The sequence below is a fragment of the Electrophorus electricus genome, chromosome 13 (assembly GCF_041902795.1).
Source record: "Electrophorus electricus isolate QZ-2024a chromosome 13, ASM4190279v1, whole genome shotgun sequence".
NCBI lineage: Eukaryota > Metazoa > Chordata > Actinopteri > Gymnotiformes > Gymnotidae > Electrophorus > Electrophorus electricus.
In genome coordinates this window covers 13,192,501-13,212,500 of record NC_137509.1, presented here as the reverse complement: position 1 = coordinate 13,212,500, position 20,000 = coordinate 13,192,501, and the positions used below count along the sequence as shown (strand labels likewise).

The 20,000-nt window shown below is 53.2% G+C and overlaps 1 protein-coding gene across 5 annotated transcripts in view; it reads right to left on the bottom strand.

The window, feature by feature from the left end:
• LOC113577349 (nuclear factor 1 B-type) overlaps positions 1-20,000 on the bottom strand; it is an 83,085-nt gene that overhangs the window by 28,154 nt on the left and 34,931 nt on the right. For all 5 annotated transcript variants that reach the window (XM_027009944.3, XM_027009947.3, XM_027009946.3 and 2 more), the window contains exon 3: positions 1,299-1,352. In XM_027009944.3, coding sequence (XP_026865745.2) covers positions 1,299-1,352 — 54 coding nt within the window. The remainder of the gene's footprint in view (positions 1-1,298; positions 1,353-20,000) is intronic.

The window sequence follows — 20,000 nt, the reverse complement described above, 5'->3', positions numbered from 1 at the left end:
CATCGTTTTTAGGCTTAATCAAAGGCTTTTAAATAAAACAGACCCGGCATTTGTTCACATTAATCAGGTGCCAGAAGTCCTTTAGATCCCTAATTTGTTTTTCTTCAGCCCTTACATTTCAGAGGCTTGATTGCCTGCGTTGTTCTTTTAGCGTTAAGCATGCCCGGGTTTGTCTCTGCCTTCCTGACCAAAACCAAAAAAAAAAGTAGTCCCAGGAAATGCCTGCACAGCCATTGAAACCCTCCTCTGACTCACCAGCCGAGCACGGCAGAAGATGCGGGCGCCGTCCCTCGGAAGGGGGGCCCCGCCGAGGCCCTGCCTCCAGCCAACCCGTTGACGCGCCGCCTGGAGCTTCCAGCGGCTCGCGCCGGGGGCGAGTAGTGACAGCGAACCCGCCTTTAAGGCAGGTGGCCAATTAGGCGCCACCACTGGCGATCCGGGAGAGTGTGCCGAGGAACGGAAAAGAAGACAGAACGCAGGGACGCCCAGCTGGGCAGAGAGGTCTGGGCGCTGGGGATAAGTGACAGGTGAGCACTCCGCTGAGGCTGACATCCCTCCGCCTGAGCACGCGCACACACCCTCTGCCGGCACCAAGCCCTGACAGGCTTTTCACCTTAGAAACGGTCGTTTCTGTTTTTCTCTCAGCAAACACGAGCTTCGCTGTGGGCTATAATCTACGCTGACGTTTGGCTAAGAGGACAAATAAGTGCGTGTTTCCAGGAGGGGGGTGGACGCAAATGGCGGCTATCCTTTTTTTCACCCAATGTTTTGCAAATCCTCAACATCACAACATACAGGCGTAACCTCCAGCCGGGATACACCCTTCGAAAAGGGCTCCTCAGACCGGCCTGCCGAGGTTAACGGGGATGCTAGGGTTCTGTTCCATCCCAAGGGTTGTTCCATCTGAGCAGAGACTAAATCAGGTCAGGCTGCTGACCACGCACTAACACGCTTTCTTGTCTGCTGCCGTAGATGCGTGGTGGCCCGTGACACGCACTTGGCCGTGAGCGAGCTGACCGGCCTTAAAGCCGGCTGAACAATTGCGGTTTTGCACACCCGATCCCTTGCAAATCCCATCAAATGGTGCTTTTTCTGGTCAGCAGCTCTAAAAGGCAGCCGTTCCCAGCCGCCGGGGACCCGCGAAGAAGGCGCTCTCCAAATTTATCTGCGCCGCGCCTGGTCGGTTTAAGGAGGCGATTTTTGTACTTTACACGTGAATAAGTTACGGTCAAGAAAAGGCCTTCTGACACTAGATGCAAATGTAAATGCTTGTGTGTATGTGTGTGTGTGTGTCATACCTGGAGGGTTCTTGCCAGGCTCATTGTTGCTGGGACTTCCTGACTGCTGGGAGTCTGTAAACCAAAATAAAGAAGGTGGATTAGAATTTGAAAGAGTGTCTGAGGGCGGTTACGTTAGCGGACAGCGCCTTCATTTAACACTGACTTCCACTGCCCTTGTCTGTGTTTGGTCTTACGGCTCCTTACGTCCTTTCGTCTGCTTGTTTTGTTTTTCCTTTTTTCGTTTTTGTTTTTTTTGTTTATAATCTGGAAAAACAAGCCGTATCTAAGGACACAGGGCGCAAGAATTTGCAGCCTAAACCCAATTTGTTTCCGGGGAAATAGCCGGCCCGACGCGAAACATCCCGTCAATTAAATCCACGGCCCTTTTAACAATATACTGTTGAACAGTAACAGTATATTTTAATTAAAGGTATTGTGCCTGCATGCAAATCCTTCTTTGTAAGGGATGACAGTTCGTGGCGTTTTCCCACCCAACCCCCATCCGCACTGGGGAAGAGGCTGCAGGAGCCGAGTCCCGACAGGCCAGGCCAGATGTGTGCAGAGACATGTTTCTCTCCAGAATGGAGGAGCGAAAGAAATAGAAAAGGGGGAGAGACGAGCGAGAGAGAGAGCGAGAGAGAGAGAGAGAGAGAGAGAGAGAGAGAGAGAGAGGAAGAGAGGGCGGGAGAGAGAGATGAGAAGAGGTGAAGGTCAAAAATGTCCTTTTCGAGAAACATAAGTCGAGAGTGTCGTTTTTTTGAGCGAAGTCCCACGCTCGCGTAGAGAGAGAGGGGAAAAAAGGCAAAAAAAAAACCAAAACCCAACACTGCTCTTCCACGGTGTTCCGGGGGTCCTAAAGCCGGAGCATTCCTCACAGTGGGCCGGGAGCAGGAGGAAGGAATGGGAGGAATCCAGGCTGTCGCTGGCCTCCCACCATGCCGCCTGTCCCCCACCCGCATGCTCGGGACGGACGCCGCTACCTTACAGGACCTCGGGGGTTTGGGCTAGCGGGCGCCCACATCTTTTGATCTCTCGCTGACCGGCAGGCACCGAGCTTCGTGCCGCAAACCCTCCGCCGCCCGATCAAACGCTATGATCTTTATCTTCAACTGTGGGTTTTAATTAGATTTGGCCACCGACGGCTGATCCCGGGATCAAAGCCCGCCTCCTCGATGCCCTCGCAAAGGGACGGCACGGCCGGACGGAAGCGCGCGGGGTTCGGACGTCTGGAGCTCTCGGAGCGGGGGCCGGGCCTGGGGGCCGGCGCGTGGTGGAGGAGCCCTGCGTGAAAGAGGAGGACACGGATCGACGCTCCGCCCCGCACGGAACAGAACGCCGCTTTCCTGCCGCCGTAACCTCACGCGAGGAGGGACTTGGGAGAGGGCGACAACAGTGAGATTTTAAAAAATTGGGTGGATTTACCCCCTACCGTTAAACAGTGCCGTGCAAATGGAATGTTCTAGGCTCTGAGTCAACAGAGACAAAGAAAGGAGGGAAGCACCATACATTGAGAGAGAGAGAGAGAGAGAGAGAGAGAGAGAGAGAGAGAGAGAGAGAGAGAGAGGGAGGGAGGGAGAGGTACAACACTAACAGTAAACCTTGTTATAAGGCCTTCAGCACCAAATGCTGCTCAAGGCTTGGGCTACAGCTTGTTGTGTGTTTGTTCATCATCTCCAAGTTGTCTTGGGCACCGAGTTGGAAGGATATTTGAACTAAAAAAAAATAAATAAAATTAATATGTAGCACGGTATGCAAATTGCTAAAGCCTGGTTGGATTACTGGGCACCACCAGGGCCTTTGACAGGGTGGGAGGGGTCCAAGCTGGCATTGTGACAGTGCCAGTTCCTATGCCAACTAACCCCGCCCCCAACCCCCAGATCACCCTTCTCATACCCACTCCATCCATCAGTCTGGCTAAGGACACCTCCTACTGTGCCAGAGAGAGAGAGAGATGGAGAGAGAAAGCGAGAGAGGGAGAGAGGGAGAGAGAGAGAGAGAGAGAGAGAGAGAAGGAGGGGGCGACTTGTATCTATAGGTGCAATGTAGCATAGCAGTGTTTAGTGTGATTAAACTCGAAAATCCCAACAAAAGAGCAGCTGGCTCTGGCTATCAGACGGCCGCGGTCCAGACGCATCCTTCATTGAAGCCAGGGACACACACATCCAGCAGACAAAGACCCGGCAGACAGAAAAACACGCGCAGTTCCGAGCCCGCGTCCGCTGGTGTGCTGGTTTCCAACGCAGGCTCGCGCTACAGCGTGCATCGGATGAGGGGTCAGCTCTGAGCTTCCGCGTAGGTAAAGTCGAGTCTGTGTTTCTGTGAGGGGAGCTGCACATGTGTCTTTAGGGTGGAGCGTCTGGAGAAAGAGAATGATGGTACGCTTTGAAAATAAACGTCTGTATGCCAGACGCAAATAGTTTAGCCAGGGTGGTGCGCGTGTGTGTGTCTGAGAGAGAGAGAGAGTGTTCGTGTGTGTGTGTGAGTGCGCGCATACGTGAGATCGCAACCACACGGAGCCTTCCTAAGCTCCCATCCTGGTACCCACTAACCCAACTGCTTGCTTAAGCGAAATAAAACAGCCCCACAGATCCAAAAAGTGGGCCGAGGTCCTCGCATTTATCTCCAATCCACCTCACCTCACTTCTACTGTCGCGTCTTTCCGGTTCGACTTCAGTTCAGTGCAATTCAAATGAACTCAATTCACTTCATCTTAGCCTACTTCAACTGCAATAAACTGTGCCGCCGTATCGATTCCAAAAACACTAGAAGGACAAAGGAATGGATGAAGCCATTGCACACATGAGCTTAGTGGTGATTTTCGATATCACTATTATGCTATACCTGGGTTGCCAGGTATGAGGATTATACCGATATCGCCTTACAGGTTTAATGTTATCCTTCCTGATTCTATTAGCTGGTCTAGATTTGCGGCAACTTAATGAGCGCTAGCTGGCACCCGAGGCACAGATTTGTCGGCTTAAAACAAAATGAGAAAAACGAAAAAAGAAAAAAAACTTCTCTGAAGCCTAAACTGTCACAAAGGCAAAGGGGAGTTTCCCCGCCTGCCGTGGACGAGTGTGGACATTTGTGATGCTTTCGGGCAGGCAGTGATATTTACATCTATGCTGCTACATTTTAAGATGGGACCAGGGGGGGGGGGGACTCCAAACACTCCGACACCTCCACACCCGCAATGGTTCGCACCGCTTTCATCGGGCAGAAGGTTTGTTTTGTTTTGTTTTGTTTTGTTTTCAGAATGATTGGGTGATGTTTTTAACATCCCTTTAGGAAGGGCAGGGGAAAGTGCCCCAAAGGCTGGGACCGGCATCCAAACCAGGCCTGCCGGGCTATAACTAGGCACCTCCTGAACCCATCGCTCAGCCCAGCCAGGCGACCGTTGCGCAAAACAAACTTTGCGCTGCGTTTTCGCTCGTCTCCGCCCGCTGTCTGGCGTCCCTTCCGTTTTCGACCGCAGACCCGGCCGTCTTCCGTCTTACCGATCTATGCGCGGTCGTGATGGCGGAGAATTGAGGTGGCTCTCCTCTCGCGACATAGTGGCCGGGCGAGTCAGGTACAGAAAGAGTGTGTGTCCCTTGTTTGTTTGTTTGTTTGTTTGTTTGATGTGCCACCGGAAAACGCGGTCCCACTTCCTTGGTGCAGTTCTTCTAATGAAGGGTTGGGGGGGGGGGGGTCTTAGCTATACATCAGGCAGACATGAGTGAGCTCCTACTCCTAGCCTTGGCACGGTGTACATCCACCTCCGTCCACCGCAACCCCCTCCACACACACACACACACACACACACACACACACACACACACACACACACACACACACACACACACACACACACACACACACACACACACACACACACACACACACACACACAGCCCACCCAGCCTCCTCCTGCTTCGGCTTGGTGCTCCACTGAGAGCTATCGCATACTTCAGCAACCTTTTCTTCGCTGCCTGCGGCCCGGGTCGTCGTATCGCACACAGACGCGCGCCCGCGCATGCCGGGGCCGCTGCGCGGGCGCGCGCGCGCGTGCCGTCGACATTTCAGGAGGAGGAGGCGTCTGGCAGCCATTTTAGGCAGCGAGGAGGACTGCACACGTAGTGCGCTGCTTGCCAGAGACGTCGGGCCTCGGCCAAGAACTCCCCCTTCTCTCTCTCTCCCTCCCTTTCTCCCTTTCTCGCTCTCTCTCTCTCTCTCTCTTTCTTGAGCCAACCACAGAGTGGGAGAACGAAGAGAGAGAGAGAGAGAGCGAGAGAGAGGGAGAAATATCTTCTAACTGCGGGCCGTCCCGGCTGAAATGTTTGGAGCGATACAGCTGCACCAGTGTAAATACTGCCTGTGGCTGAATGACACCCAACGTGTATGTGTGTGTGTGTGTGTGTGTGTGTGTGTGTGTGTGTATTCAGCCATTGGTGTTTCGGTACTGTGACCTCACGGCACACGGCTGCTGCTTGGACACACAGACCCCCAGATCGGCCCGGGCGGGGCTGCAAGCCACGAGTCTGTATACCTTTCCCTTCTCTGCCATCTGTCACTCCGCTATCTCAGCTATCAGCCCAGATTTACATTCCAATCACTGTCGACATTTTTCCCAATCTTCCTTTGACTCGGTAATTACTCCTCTGTATCTCCCCTCTGATAGATCTCTTGCACACCTCTTATCTCCTGTTTTCTCGTGCTCTCTTCCTCTGGCGCTCGCGCTCTTTCTCGTGCACGCTCGCTCTCTCTCTCTATCATTCTCGCGTCTCAGTCCTGGCCCTTGTTGAGACAACACTGAGCGCTTTATCGGACAAAGCTGTAACCTAAACAGAGATAGACAGAGGAAGGCATCCCGGCGGCTGTGCACAGGGAGAGAGAGAGAGCGTCTGTGTGTGTGTGTGTGTGTGTGTGTGTGTGTGTGTGTGTGTGTGTGTGTGAGAGAGAGAGTGTGTGTGTGTGTGTGAGTGTGTGAGAGAGAGAGAGAGAGAGAGAGAGAGAGATGGAGAGAGAGAGAGAGCGCGTCTGTGTGTGTGTGTGTGTGTGTGTGTGTGAGAGAGAGAGAGACAGCAGGGCAGCGAGTGAGTGAGAGTGTGAGTGTGGGTGTGAGATAGAGAGTGTGAAAGAGAGAGAGAGAGTGTGAGAGAGAGATGGAGAGAGAGATGGAGAGAGAGAGAGAGAGCGAGAGAGCGAGAGAGAGAGAGAGCGCGCAAGCACTGTGGCCAAAGGCCCTCCACTGCGTTCTGGGCACCAAGGCTGACCGAGGCCCTTGCGGGGTGTGCGGCAGGCCGTCAGAGCCGATGCCGCGCTAACGGGCATCTGCTCCCCGAGCCGACACAAAGAGAGACTGGCACTCACCCGGCACGCCTCAGACGAACGAGCAGACTGGCAGGCACCGTGGGTGACAGCTACCTAGAACCTCCGTGTCTACATTCCAAACGGATGCTTGGATGCCCCATGTATCCGTTCCCATAACGCGTGGCGCAACACGAGGAACGCCGCCGCAATATCATTTTGGGTCATCAGAAAGGTGACTTTGCTTAGCTGCGTGTTTTGCGGTTATTCCTCATTCATACTTCAGTGGTTCGGGCTCTTTTTTTTGGTTGTTATTTCCCTGGCTGCAAACGACAAACCTGCCAAGAAACGCGCCTTTTCTGCCATTTGCATCAACTAATTGCCCATAACTCACCCGTAAGGTTATGATAGCGGTTACTCTTTTTCTACCGCTGTCTGGGGAATTTGACTTGTCGAGTGTTTTCTGCAGCTAGACACACTGACTGATATTAGGGGATAATGCTGCCGCAGCTGTGCGGCACGCCGTGGATGAACGGGCTTTTCGGTGTCGGTCGAACCGGTTTTTCTCCGAACAGGAGCGGCCTGTGTTTGCGCGGAGTATGATCTACAGGTTAATTGAGGGAATTATTGCACCCTCCGACTGGATGGGAATTCCAGTTTACTGAGAGTCAGGAGTGAGAAAACACTCACGCACGCGCGTGTGCACGTGCACGGGAGAGTCAGAGGGAGCGGAGACGATGAGCTGTAAGAATGCACAGTGACAGAGGACAAGAGCTCGATAAATAAGAGAAGGGGGGAGGGGGAAGAGGATTAAAAAGGCTGTGTGTGTGTGTGTGTGTGTGTGTGTGTGTGTGTGTGTGTGTGTGCAGGCACTTTCCCAGACTTTCTACTCCATAATTCCTCATGAGCCTTTTTAGTTTTCACATGGGTGAAACAAACCTTGCTCTCAGGGCGACCCTATACACTCAGGCAGGCACATGCACACCCACGCTCGCACGCACGCACGCACGCACGCACAGGGACAAGGCTCCCGCGGTATTGATTGGCCCAGTCTGACGCAGCAAACAGCATGCAGTCCCCGTCCCGCGCCTGGCTGTCCTGCCGCAGCGACCCCTCTGGACGCAACACGGCGACAGCGTAAACGCCTTTAACACGGACGCCAGGCAGCCGCCAGCGAGGGGATCCGCGTTATCAGCTCATGACCCGGTCGTTCACGACTCGAAACGGTTCGGGACGGCGCGTGCTGCCGCCCCTCGTCGCGCGGGTGCGAAGTCTGCGTCTGCGTCTGCAGCGCTGGGCTGGGTTTGTGTGACATCTCATCGGGGTATCTCCCCTTCGCAGTGACAGCGTGCCACTTAGATGTGCATTGTTGTTTGATTGGCTGAGTGAGTGGCCCATTTGCATGAGTGTCGTGTGGAGTCATGGGACGGCGGGGGGGGGGGGGGGGGGGGGGGGCCCGGGACGATCCGTCCGCTGCCGTGGCAGCGGGCCAACAGCCCCTTTGTGGCCGTCTGAGGCCGCGAGGGAGGGAGGGGCGTTGAGAGAGCGAGAGAGAGAGAGACTATAGATTTAATTATGCATGCGCTTTCTCCCCATTCATGGACGTGGGTGCAAAACAGGGTGGGTGGGTGGGGGAGGGTCACGGGAAGGGAAGGGGGGGGGGTTGGTGGGGGGCAATGACATTCCGCCGTACAGAGCTCCTGTCTGGAAGAACACTAATGAGGTGACACTCAGCGGCTGGAGCCCAGCCAAAACAGTCCATTAACTCCACACAAGTAGTTAAGAGGACGAGAGTTAGGGAGGGGCTAGACAGGAGGAAGGAGTGAAGGAGAAGTTTGAGGTTGGGGGGGGGGGGGGTTAGTTGTGAATGACACAACGGGAGGCCCGCGGGGGTGGGAGGAGCATGGCTGGGAGCGCGTGCGTGCGGGACGGTGGAGCCCCTTACGCTCAGACCCCGAGACAGGCCTTCTAGAGACCACCTCTTTTCTTTCATCTCACACTTTCTGGTGGAGGTGGGTGTGGTGTGGGGGTAATGCGATGTGGTGATGTAGCGAGTCTTTCATGTCCCGCCGCGACGGGGCTCTACAGTAGCGGGACAGAGCCCAACGATTTGCGCAGATTCCATTAGATCCTTCACTAGGCATTATATGACAGCAGAACACACACACACACACACACACACACACACACACACACACACACACACACACACACACACACACACACACACACACACCGTTCTAATGTAAAAACACAAACAAATGCCAAATACACGTGAAGGTCATTTTTGTGGATATTGGGAGCCATAACTCACAAACAGACACACGCACAAACAAACACATGCACAGACAATATGCATGCATGGACACACACTGTGAAATGCTGTCTCACCACATAGCTATGTTTGCTCTGTCAGGACACGTTGTCTTAACAGTATCTCCAGCAATGCCCATGCTAAACTTTCCCCACTGAGAGGTTTTCATGCATCCAGAGTGACGCTGCCGCCATCGTTCTGTGTACGAAAAGGTTTTTGAGGTCTGCGCTCCTAGTCAAAAGTGCACAAATGCTAAAGTTTTTTTCAACCCAAGTCTCAAACCAAGGGCCTCTAAAGATGGAAATTCATCCAAAACTATTAAAGGTGTTTTTTAAAAAAACAACAAAAAAAACCCTCCTGAGCTGGCTTCTGAGGAGGAAAAGATTAAGAGTGTCTCTTATGCAACTAGGTTTCCTTAGGCCACAGGCTGTGAGTGCCAAGCTCAGCGGTGGGCCGGGTTCGCGTCCAGAGAGGGAGAAGGCCAGGAGGCTGGCAGAGCCAGCATGAGGAGGCGGGGCACGCTGGCAGGACGCCGGGGGGGGGGGGGGGGGGGGGGCGGAGCATCCGAGCGTGGCCCCTGTCCAGCCAGGCCCGGGGCTGCGGCTGCCGTTTGCACGCTCGCGTGAAAACCGCTCTCGCTAACCGGGACGCTGATGGTATTGTAGGATCATATAATGCCACATCTGAGGCGAGAACTTGGCCCAGAACAGACAAAGGAACAGAGATTGCACTCATTTAGGCTGCACCGCTGGCACCAGTGGAGAACAAGGTACAGGAGGGGGGAGGGGAGAGGGGGCGGAGTTTAATGTGTCATTACAAACATAAAAACAGACTCCCAACATAGCCAACAGATGTCTGAGCTCTTTTATGGCGCTGCAACTCCGCTAATTTCCAGTGAAAAACACTCGCCCGAGTGAAAATCGATGCTGCAGGTGTCTCGCGTGGTCTCGCGCTGCCACGGCACTCAATTAGCCGCCGAGTGCCTTCGATGTTCAGCCCACTGCCTGTCGCTCATAAAAGCCGCAATTATGGATCGCTGTGTACCACGGCCTGAGCTCCAGCCCATCCCTTGGACTGATGGGGACAAAATGCAAAAGGAAGCGCCCCTTCCAAGCAAAGACTGGTGCCCAAGGCCGGATGACTGTTGTGTGCTTCCAAGAACTTTCCCCTCCTCTGTGACTCTGTCTCCTTTCCTCTCTCCTCGTCCCTTCACTTTATTGACCCAACACCCCCCCCACCCCATCCTGTCCACACCCACTAGTTTCCGCTGTGTTTATATATTTTGTGTGTCTAGAGCCGGAGCACTCCTTACCACTAACGCACAGTAACGTTCCGGCCGAGGCTGGAGCGGCCCGTCACACCAAACGGTGAACGTTTAAATTAAAAAAAAAAGCCTAGAAACTTCAGAAGGGCTTAACCACAGTCTCCACAGACCCGAGGTCTTCTTGGCCGATGCGCCACCAGTAATAGCCGGCTCTAGGTAACGAGCGCGGCATGTCGTCGGGCCCTGCGCGGCCCACGCGGCTTTCCACCCAGGGGGCGTTGGGGTGGCATGTGCTCCACCTCGTACCCGGAACGTTTTAGCGGTCGCGTTGAACTACACCCGGGGGAAAGCCCGGATCTCCATCTCGAAGCTGTGCGCGTGAGCCACGACTTGCACCGCGTGTGCAAGGCATAAGGAAACACTTAAATGCACAAGGAAAATACTCTGGTCTGGTCTGTTGCTGTCTCAAGCCTCCACAGGCCAACACCAGGAGTGTCTTTTCGGGACTTGTGCTCGAAGTTCTGCGAGTTCATTTCAGCAGCGTCGGCTGCTATGGTGAGTGGGATACTGCAGGACCACGAGGCAGGCAGAGGTGGCTCCCGCCAACTGGAGTGGCAGGCAGGCCAGCGGCCCGTGATCGATACGACGGAGGCTCGGAGAGCCCTGCTGTAACCTGCCGCGAGGCCGGAGAGCCGTCCGGATTGGGCGGGCGTGGTCCCGCACTTTGCGTTGTGTTAGTGGCAGGGCCCCTCCTTCCTGGCAGGCGCTCAGAAAGACAAATCAGCCATGTGTTCCGGAGGCGTGCCGGGACAGCCCTGAGCTGCTGCAGTAACAACATGTGGTTTGGCTCTGGCGCTCAGTTTATACGGGCAACAGTGAGAGGAGGAACCACTAAATGAATTTCAGATTCTGTTTTTCCAAAACCATAAACAATGTTACACAAAGCCTGGCATTACGCAGATGTGGCAGAATGCTTCTATTTAATAACTGTCTTATGAGAGCTTCTGCATTGTATTTCTAGCGTGATCCACCGGTTCATTCCTTAAAATCAATATTTATTTATTTATGGCATACAGTGCCAATGTTTTGAAATATAGAATTTCAAATATGTAATCTGTATGCAGAGAGGCTTTTAGCACAGTTAGCAATAGAAGGGCTTTTTAGCACTTTACTTCACAGTTTTAAATCCCTTACAATCACAAAAAACTATAATGAGTCTTTGTTTGACAAAAAAAGAAGTTTCACAAAACTACAAACTCCACCGATGAAGGATAAGATGAAATTAGTTCACTGCACAGTGTCTCCTTCGGGTGTGAACGTTTGCATTTTTAGTCTTGCTTTCATTTTGTTTGCTTGTATAAATAACCCGCACTGAGCTTTTCCCAAATAAGTAAAATCCAACACTCGGTACACTTTCGCCCTCGGATGTCTCATACCGATCCGCCTCGACACAGACGGGAATGAAAGACTTGCCGCGGACTGTGAAGTGCGTGCCTGTCCCGTAATCTTATATCTGGCAGCATAAGGGTTACAGTGGCACCAGCCATTCTCCCGTGTCCCAGGGTGGCCACGGCCGGCACCGAGGGCAGGCCGGGACGGACGACGACGCCGGGCGTTAGGTCGCGCTAGGCGGGCCTTTCTTCGCCTGACCCCCGAACCGACAGTTTTCGATTTCCTGCTATGCACAATGGAAAGCTCGTTGGAGTCTTTAGCGTTTCCGCCCAGTCGGGTGGGATTTCCACGCAACGCTCCGTCCGTGTGTGCTTCTTCAACCCCCCCTTCCCCTTGGTCTTTCCGGCACTTCCTTTCTTTTCCAGAATCGTCCACTGAGTCCGAGGGGGGGGCGGCGGGGGGGGGGGGTCTTTGTGGTCAAACCGCTGGTTACTTACTGCTGATGCTAAGTACAGAGTTGAGTCCAGGCAGGGTGTGGGGCTGAGCGTGTGTTTTTGCGGGGATGCGTGTAGGAAGGTGAGCCGGACGGGCGTCCAGCTCTGCTCCGGAAGGACGGCAAACATTCTTGTTTGTTTCGCGGAACGTGTTTCTCGGTGCGCAACAGGCCGGGCGGCAGGGGGAGACAGGAAGCGGTGGGGGGGTGGGGGGGGGAGAAAGCAAAACAAGGAGACAGGAAAACAAAACCCACTCCTCCATGCTGAACACGGCACCGCTGCCCCCGACAACTGAATCCCTTCCCATTTTGGACCACAGTGCATGAAGCATAGTCCCATCCCCTTCAGAGGGCCAGAACGCTGTTAAACTCTTTTTTTTCCCACAGTCCAGGTATGCTGCCATCTTGTGCATTAATTATTATTACTGCCTGCGGCCATTTTCCGTCGTCTAAGGCAAAGCCATGCTTAACTTTACTGGCTTTGTTTTTGCCTTCTCGGCCCTCGATGGTGCTGCTATAAACGCGGAGACGTTTGATCAACGTACCTGTTTCGTGTTATTAATAAGTGGAAATGTGTAATTACACACCAGCTGTTTGATGCACCGGTTGCCCGGGTACTTGTGCGACTTGTGTATTTGTGCATCTAGATGGAATGTGCATTGCAACGATAGGCCTATTTTCCTGCTTTTGGGGTGGGGGCATAGGGGGAGGGTCTGCATTGTTTCACAGTAACAAGGTAATGGAGCGTATGCCTTTTTGAAGTTGAAAACAATGTGTCCGGTAAAGTCCTAAGAGGGCGGTTTTTTGCACGTTATATTCATGTTAAAATAATTTTTGCACACTCCAACAGGAATTCTAAACTTTGCCCCTTATTAAGACAATACTTAAAAGTTTAAGCTACTGAACTGTAAGTCCCATAGGTCATGGTAGTTTTTAGCTTTGCAGCACGTGGGAAAAGGCTACCTTCCTGTAAGTCTCCAATTAGGACTGCTTTTGCGAATGTAGACTGTAACCAATGTAAGCATCGACATCCCAAAAATGTGTTTTCTCACTAATAAATCTTTTCAGCTTCCCAACATTAAAGGCAGTGCAAAAGCGATACTCCCTGGGTGCCTGCATGGGCCATTCTCCAAATGCTGTAAAACGTTATCTATACTGGAGCTGGACATGTCATTGCATCATGGGAACTGGGGGGGGGGGGTGGTATCAAAGGGCCACAATTGGATCACGCTCAGTAATCCACACTCTTGGCAACTGTTCACATGTACATACATCCCCAACCCTCCTTCCCAGAGAGTAGGACTCTTTTTGACCCCCTTTCCCTACTCGCAGATCGGGAATGTTCCGGAGCGCCGCCTGGAAGTGCGGCCATGGGCCCGCTCCCTGCACCAACACCGGTGGCTGCTGGCCTGGCCGGTTGGCAGAGGCACGTTTACATTTCCCTTTACACCGCTCACCCCCAGCCTCTAACTCCCCCCGCTTGGCAAGGCTTACCTGGAAGCCCCCCAGGCCTTCGTCTGCGAACATTCGCTGCGACAAACCCGCCAGGCCCACACAGGAGCAGGGAAGATGCAGACTCGTGCAGAACAAGTGGGAAGGAGGGTTGTGGGAGGGGTGGGGGTGGGGGGTTTCGGGGGGTGAGAGGTGGGGGGGGGTTCTTCTTTTAAGCTATTCATGCCAAGCACACAAAGAACTGTACACGCAAGGTAGGGCTTTTTTTATCAATTGAAGGAATTACACAGATCGTATGTCACCATATGGAATTCCTTTTACACATAATGCATTTCCTTCATGGGGTTCTGTGAGAAGCCGTAGAGCATGTCTACCGGGAGTAGTCTTTAGGACAGGGGAAAAAAAACTTCAGCGTGTGTGTGTGTGTGTGTGTGTGTGTGTGTGTGTGTGTGTGTGTGTGTGTGTGTGTGTGTGTGTGTGTGTGTGTGTGTGTGTGTGTACATGCATTGGGCGGGGGGCCTCTGTCAGGGGCAGTCTCAGCACACTGAGCAGAAATATGCCATATGCACTCGTTGAACTGGGGCCTGCACAGTTTTCTCTCAAGGTTACTAGAAAACTCTGTGCTCCTAGCGGCCTAAGCAAACACGGACCATGCCGGGCAGAGTGGAGGCCCGAGCCCTGCTGCCTCTTTCTCGCCTTTTTAGGAGCTAAATAATCCTCTTTCGAGTTTGCTTTTTTTTTTAAATGAAGGAAACCTTTCGCCATATCGCCACATCCACTCCCTCCGTCGGAGGCACGGCTGCGCCGGTTGGACTGCACGCCTTTGCCTCGTGTGACAGGGCCGCTTTCCATGCTGACCTTCCTTCCCGGGGCCTGTGCATCCGCAAACCGCCCCCCGCCCCCCAACTCGCCGCACAGCGTGACCCCCCCCCCCCAGGCCCTTTGTCCACACAAAGATAGGAAACGGTCCACAGCCGCCCACTTTCACGCCGGGCCGTGTTTTCGCCGCGGAGGTCGATGCGGCCCGGTCGCATGGCACAGCGTGGGCTAATTGAGTAACACCGTTACCCTGCCGGTGTGCACGCGTCGGGTTACGACGCGGTGTAAACCAAACCTAGACATCTGCAGACAAAAGTTCCTCAGCAAGGTAAACAGATACTATCAGATCAAGATACCCGGATACGAAGATACCATCAATAACCGGGCACAGGCAGTCTGAAAGCGTGTTCCAGTGGCTTTTAAAAAATGTATTAGTTGATGACGATCACTTGAACGAATAAAATAAACAGAAATTAAATAATGAATGGACATCGCTCTTCCGAACCACTACATCTTGGTGACTGGTAGCATTGGCAAGCGAGGCAGAAGGTGTCAGAGTGGGGGAGGGTGGCTGGCTTGTCTCTGTTTCTCTCCAAACCTGGAACGCATCCTTCCAAGAGGATGAAATAAACAAGCAGCTAAATTAATTGGTTACTTTGCACGAGCACACCGTTAGCACCTCGCTTTCCTGTTTAAACTGCGGATTAACCTTCACCTTTGTAAAAATCCCAGCAAAGAGGCTCATCTGGTACTGATATCTAGCATGGGGAGAAGGCTGCACGACAGGGCTGGGAGTGAGGGTGGGTGAGGGTGATGGTCTGGGGCTGGGGGTCTTCTAGCCTTGGCAGCCAAGCATATTTCTCCAGGCTGGGCTATCAAGGCCCCATCCATCATTGCACGGCTGCGCCTCCGGTGCTGATTCTCCAGGCCGTGCAACCACCTGGACCTGGGTGGAGAGAGGGTGGCAGCAGGTTGGGGGCGGGGGAGCCGGCGACCAGCCGGGGTGGGGGTGGGGTTGGGGGCATACAGTTCGAGGCGCCTTATCAGGCGGCGCTTAAAAGGAAGATAAACTGGGTCATAAATGGCATGTGGCAACACAAGCTGGTTCGAGCACAACGAAAAAGCCATGGTAGGTGCACAGAGACAGGACTTCTGGATTAGATGTCACTTGGGGCTGTTGACTCACACTGTTCGATGTCACCAGGGGATCTCCACCCAAGGAGAACCTGCGGCAAACAAACAAAGGCGAACGCTAGCCTCTCGGATTAGCGTTGGTTTGATCAGCATCGCCCGTCAGCCGCTCTTCGGCCAGACCACCTGTTTAACCGTAAGGTCTCGTGTGATTTTCTGGAAAAGGCGATTTAAAAAAACCCCCCAAAAAACAATGAAATGCCTGCATCTGTAAAAGGCGGCCATAATCGCTCTGACTGCCACACAGGCCGATATCCGGCTGTCAGCGTTAACTTATACGGCCCCGTGCAGACCGCGCAGGCTAGGCTTAATGAGAAACCAGCCAAACTTGATAGGACACTGCTGCAAGTAAACAATTTGCCATCACCTTATTTAACCTTGGCAGCGGCATTTCTGCAGAAGAGTTTTGCAGCTCTTAACCCTTGGCACACCGGAGGCAAAGTCCACAGGCTGCCATGCATTTGAATCAGCACTTCGTAAAACGCCAGCTTACGACATGAGCTGGAGTCCAGCAGCGCCGTGGTCATGGGAACGAATCGCTGTAAACGGAAAAAAAAATAAACCGTTTCGAGCCGAAACGCTTTTCCCCTGGACGAGGAAACCAGGTCCCAAGGAGACTCTATACGCTCCACATGCAAAAGGGGACAGAATACTAAAAGAGAAAAAGAAAGAAAGCTCACACAAGTATGTGCAAGAGTATTTTTATTCTGGCGATATTTAGCCTGGGACCGCTTCGCCCGCTGCTGCAAAGCAACACGATTAGCATGCGCGCTACACGCCACGCCGCATGTGCTTGAGATCGGGCTGCATGTGGCCTCCTCGCCCTTCCTCCAGCTTCTGCCTCTGACCACCCACACCTCCATGACCCCCCCCCACCCCCACATCAGCTCTTCGTCATTAAACAAGCTCCGAGTGCGACTTGGGCTAAAGGGCCGCAACGTGGACCAGGCCGACACACCCCTTCCGTCGCCCCCTTGATCTCCGTGGCGATAGCGGCGAGGGCGGGTGGCGGCGTCCCGTTCCGGAGGCGGCCGGGGAGGGCGTGAGCCGGAGGGGGCCGGGGACGCAGAGCGGGACATGAAAGTCCGCCTGCCGGGCTCGGTTTACGCTGGGCCTTATTGGCTTCTACTGTGTGGGAAGGGATAAGCATCAGACACTCCTTATCTCTCTCTCGCCACTCTACGGAGGACGTAAACATTTGTGTAATCGGCTCTCGAGGGCCTGCGATTGTCGGAGGAGGGGGTTGCTGGGGGTGCGGAGTACTAGAGATCTAACACTCCGTCATCCCTGGTTGGTGGAAGCACATAAATCAGTGTGGAAACAAAATGACTTTTTTTCCAAGCAGAGTGGGGAATACCACTGATAATATCGAGAGTAAAGCCAAACACTGCGTATTGTATGTAAGACTTATTATGTATTACCAAAAGCTTATCAAAAAGAGCAAATATCAGAGGCAGCGCCCACACAAACATTCCCAGAGTTATTACTACGATTTCTTTGTTTTTAGGGAAGAAAGGAATACTCCGCCTAAACTTACGACCAAAGGCTTCTGTGATTCCCTTTTCTGCCATGACCTCCGATATCATGACCAAAAAGACTCTGACCGCAAGGCCATCTTCCCCACCTCTTCCCAGACTCACAGGGGGCAGAAAAAGGACTCACTCCAAGTCCCCCACACTAGAGCCAGAGTTTTAATACGGTGTCCAATCCAAACTGATTAAGCATCACAGAGCACAAACAATGCTGGCCCTTAAATCTCTGGGAGCCTCTTTTGGTTGAGGGCGGAAGGGGTGGGGGGGGGGTGGATACGACGGAATGAAAGGCCGCTCTGTTTAGGCTGAGCAGATGACAGGCGTCTGGTCGGGAGATAAGTCTTCTCCGGCGATCTCCCGCCCAGCGCTCCAAAAGGATCCCGCGCGGCCCGCTAGCCCACAAAGGCTCTGGTGGCGGCGTGCAAGGGGCTGTCGGCAGCGAATTTTCAGCCAGTTGCAGACCCGGATGACACCGTGCCCTTTGATAAACCAACCTGCAGCCCCGATCCCTGATTTGAACCGAACGCCGGCTTAAACGTTTTCGACGTGCTCGTCGCCGCGTGCTCCACCAGGCCACGGGGCGCGTCCTGCGCCACGGCCATGCGCCTGACCAGTTCGTCAAAGGACCGGACAGCCGGGGCCAGCAAGTACTCGCCCTCGCGTTGGGCTTCACGGAGCGGGGTAAGCTGGCCCGATACGTCCAACTTGTTGCGTTCCAGGGAAGGAAGCCGGTTTCTGCTCCCCCCTCCGCTGTAAATACCACGACGTACCTTGTTAATTCGTCGTTGCCCAGGCTGAACCAATCGGACGCAGGCGTCGGCTAGAGAGCGGCAGTCATGGAAACGAGGAAGGAAGGGATGTGGCTGAAAGAACGGGGCATTCTTTTACAACTCTTCAACACGGCGGCCAGCGCTGTGCACACGTGCTGGAGGGGATACCTGGTGGATGATAACTTCTGTTACATCCCCGCAAAGCCCCCAACCCCTGCCCTCCTACAAAGGACGCAGAGAGACAAGAAGGACCAGAAAGAGTTAAGTTAAAGAAAGAAAAAGAGTTAAAGCTTTACAGTTGTGTAAGTGGTAAAAGCTTGCAGCTACTTGAGCAGGTGACTCTCACGCCTGGGGCCTGGTATGTAGCCTCATTTCCTGATCAAAAGCACCCACAGGAGAAAAGGCGCTTTCAGGGTTTGAGCGAGTGGGCCAGTGGAGAAGGTTGTGGGGTGGGGAGGGTTAGCACAAGCCACTGTTGGCTTAGCTTCCAATGCCTTACTGAATGTGAGCACCAAGGCACCCACACACACCCAGAGGGGTGAAAGGAGTTTAACAGCTTTTAAAAACAATCACTGTGCAAGTAGTCAAACATGGGTGTGCATGTCCCCATTCCAACTCTGGGCATGTAGGCATGTACACCAACATCACACATTCATACTCTGCATACACCCACACCCACACCCACACCCACACTTTACTTTATATACTCTATGGGCAGTTTAAAAAAAATATTTTGTGTTTAGTACATGGGAAATAGCTCAACCCCTCCGCGCCTAAAACAAACTCAACTCGTCTTTCCTTTGCTTCAGTTCGGCCACACTGACTCCGAACAGCTCCTCCGAGGCTGTCTGTCTGTGGCGTATGTTGTGGGGCTGTGCTGCCTAGGGGTCACGTACCTGCATGCAGGGGGCAGGTAGAGTGTGGGGCAGGTCACAAAGGGCTGGGGGGGCACATGTCAGCTCCGCGATGGCATTCGCGCTGGGCTCTGTTAGCCGCCCATGTGAGTGCCAACGTCGATCGCGCCGTGGGCCAAACTCCTACACATGACCTCTCAGACGACGCAGCCTCATCGGCGTTTATGCGTCAGAGGATGACGATGACAATGAACACTGTCTCTGGAATGAGCAACTCCCACTGACGAGGACAACCTCTCTAGTTTCTACCACTTAAGGTATTTATTCAACAAAACACACTTCTACACAGAGTACACCTGTGTACCGTATCTCCAACTTGGGGACTCCAGGTAGAACCGTTCTGCGGTTCTTAAGTCCCTATGGATAAATGTCTTTTTGGTGATACCTAGAACCCTTGTTGAGAAAACTTAAAGCACCATCTTGTAACAGTATGGCACTAGCACATTCTCCAAACCCTAACCCAAAGTGCGAAACATATAATCCTTCATTGACTACATTCCTTCAATGTTTCAAATGACAGATAGGAAGAATATCCTAACGAGCAGGTCCCAGACATTTCAGACTGCTCTTTGTAGGCATGAAGGCATGCGAAATCAGTGCACTTTTGATTACAGATCTGAGGCAGTATGTCAGCGCGCCGTTTCCGCAGCTCCCTGTCCGGGCTGGGGGCCCCAGCGCATCGTACCCGACAACGTGCGTCCTGATTGCACCCGCCTGCTTGCACCGTGTTTGGGTCGCCTTTGTATGACCCTTCCCACGGGGCCTCCCTCCCGTATAATCTCCCCTCACAAAAGCCTCCATTTTATGTCCCTCTCTGGAGATAGTGTCACACAGGGACCCCGGACCCCGCTAGCAGGGGCCGGCGCCTGTGAACGCACTTCCTCCTTCGGAACGTGCGCCACGCCGACTCTGAGGCACAAGGGCGGCTTACGTCAGCCAGAGCAGGACGGGGCAAGTTACTAGTGCGGCTTACACAACTCTTATCCAGCAGACTGTTCAACGATAAAGAGTTTTCAAAAATAATAATAACCAAATCACCCTGCACCTATTCTAAGAACTCCTTCCGTGCTTGTACTACGGAACCTTCTACAGAATTGCTCTGTATATTTTTTAGGTTTCCCACTAATGCTCGATGTTGTCTTTGCTTGCAAGGGCATGTAAGGACGTTAGAGAGAGAACTGGAGGTATTCACATTAAGGCGCAGCGGCAGTACGATGTTATCTGGCTTATTCTTGTCTTTTGTCACTTCTGACATCATATGAAGCGGGAACCGTGAGGGTTTGGAGTTCA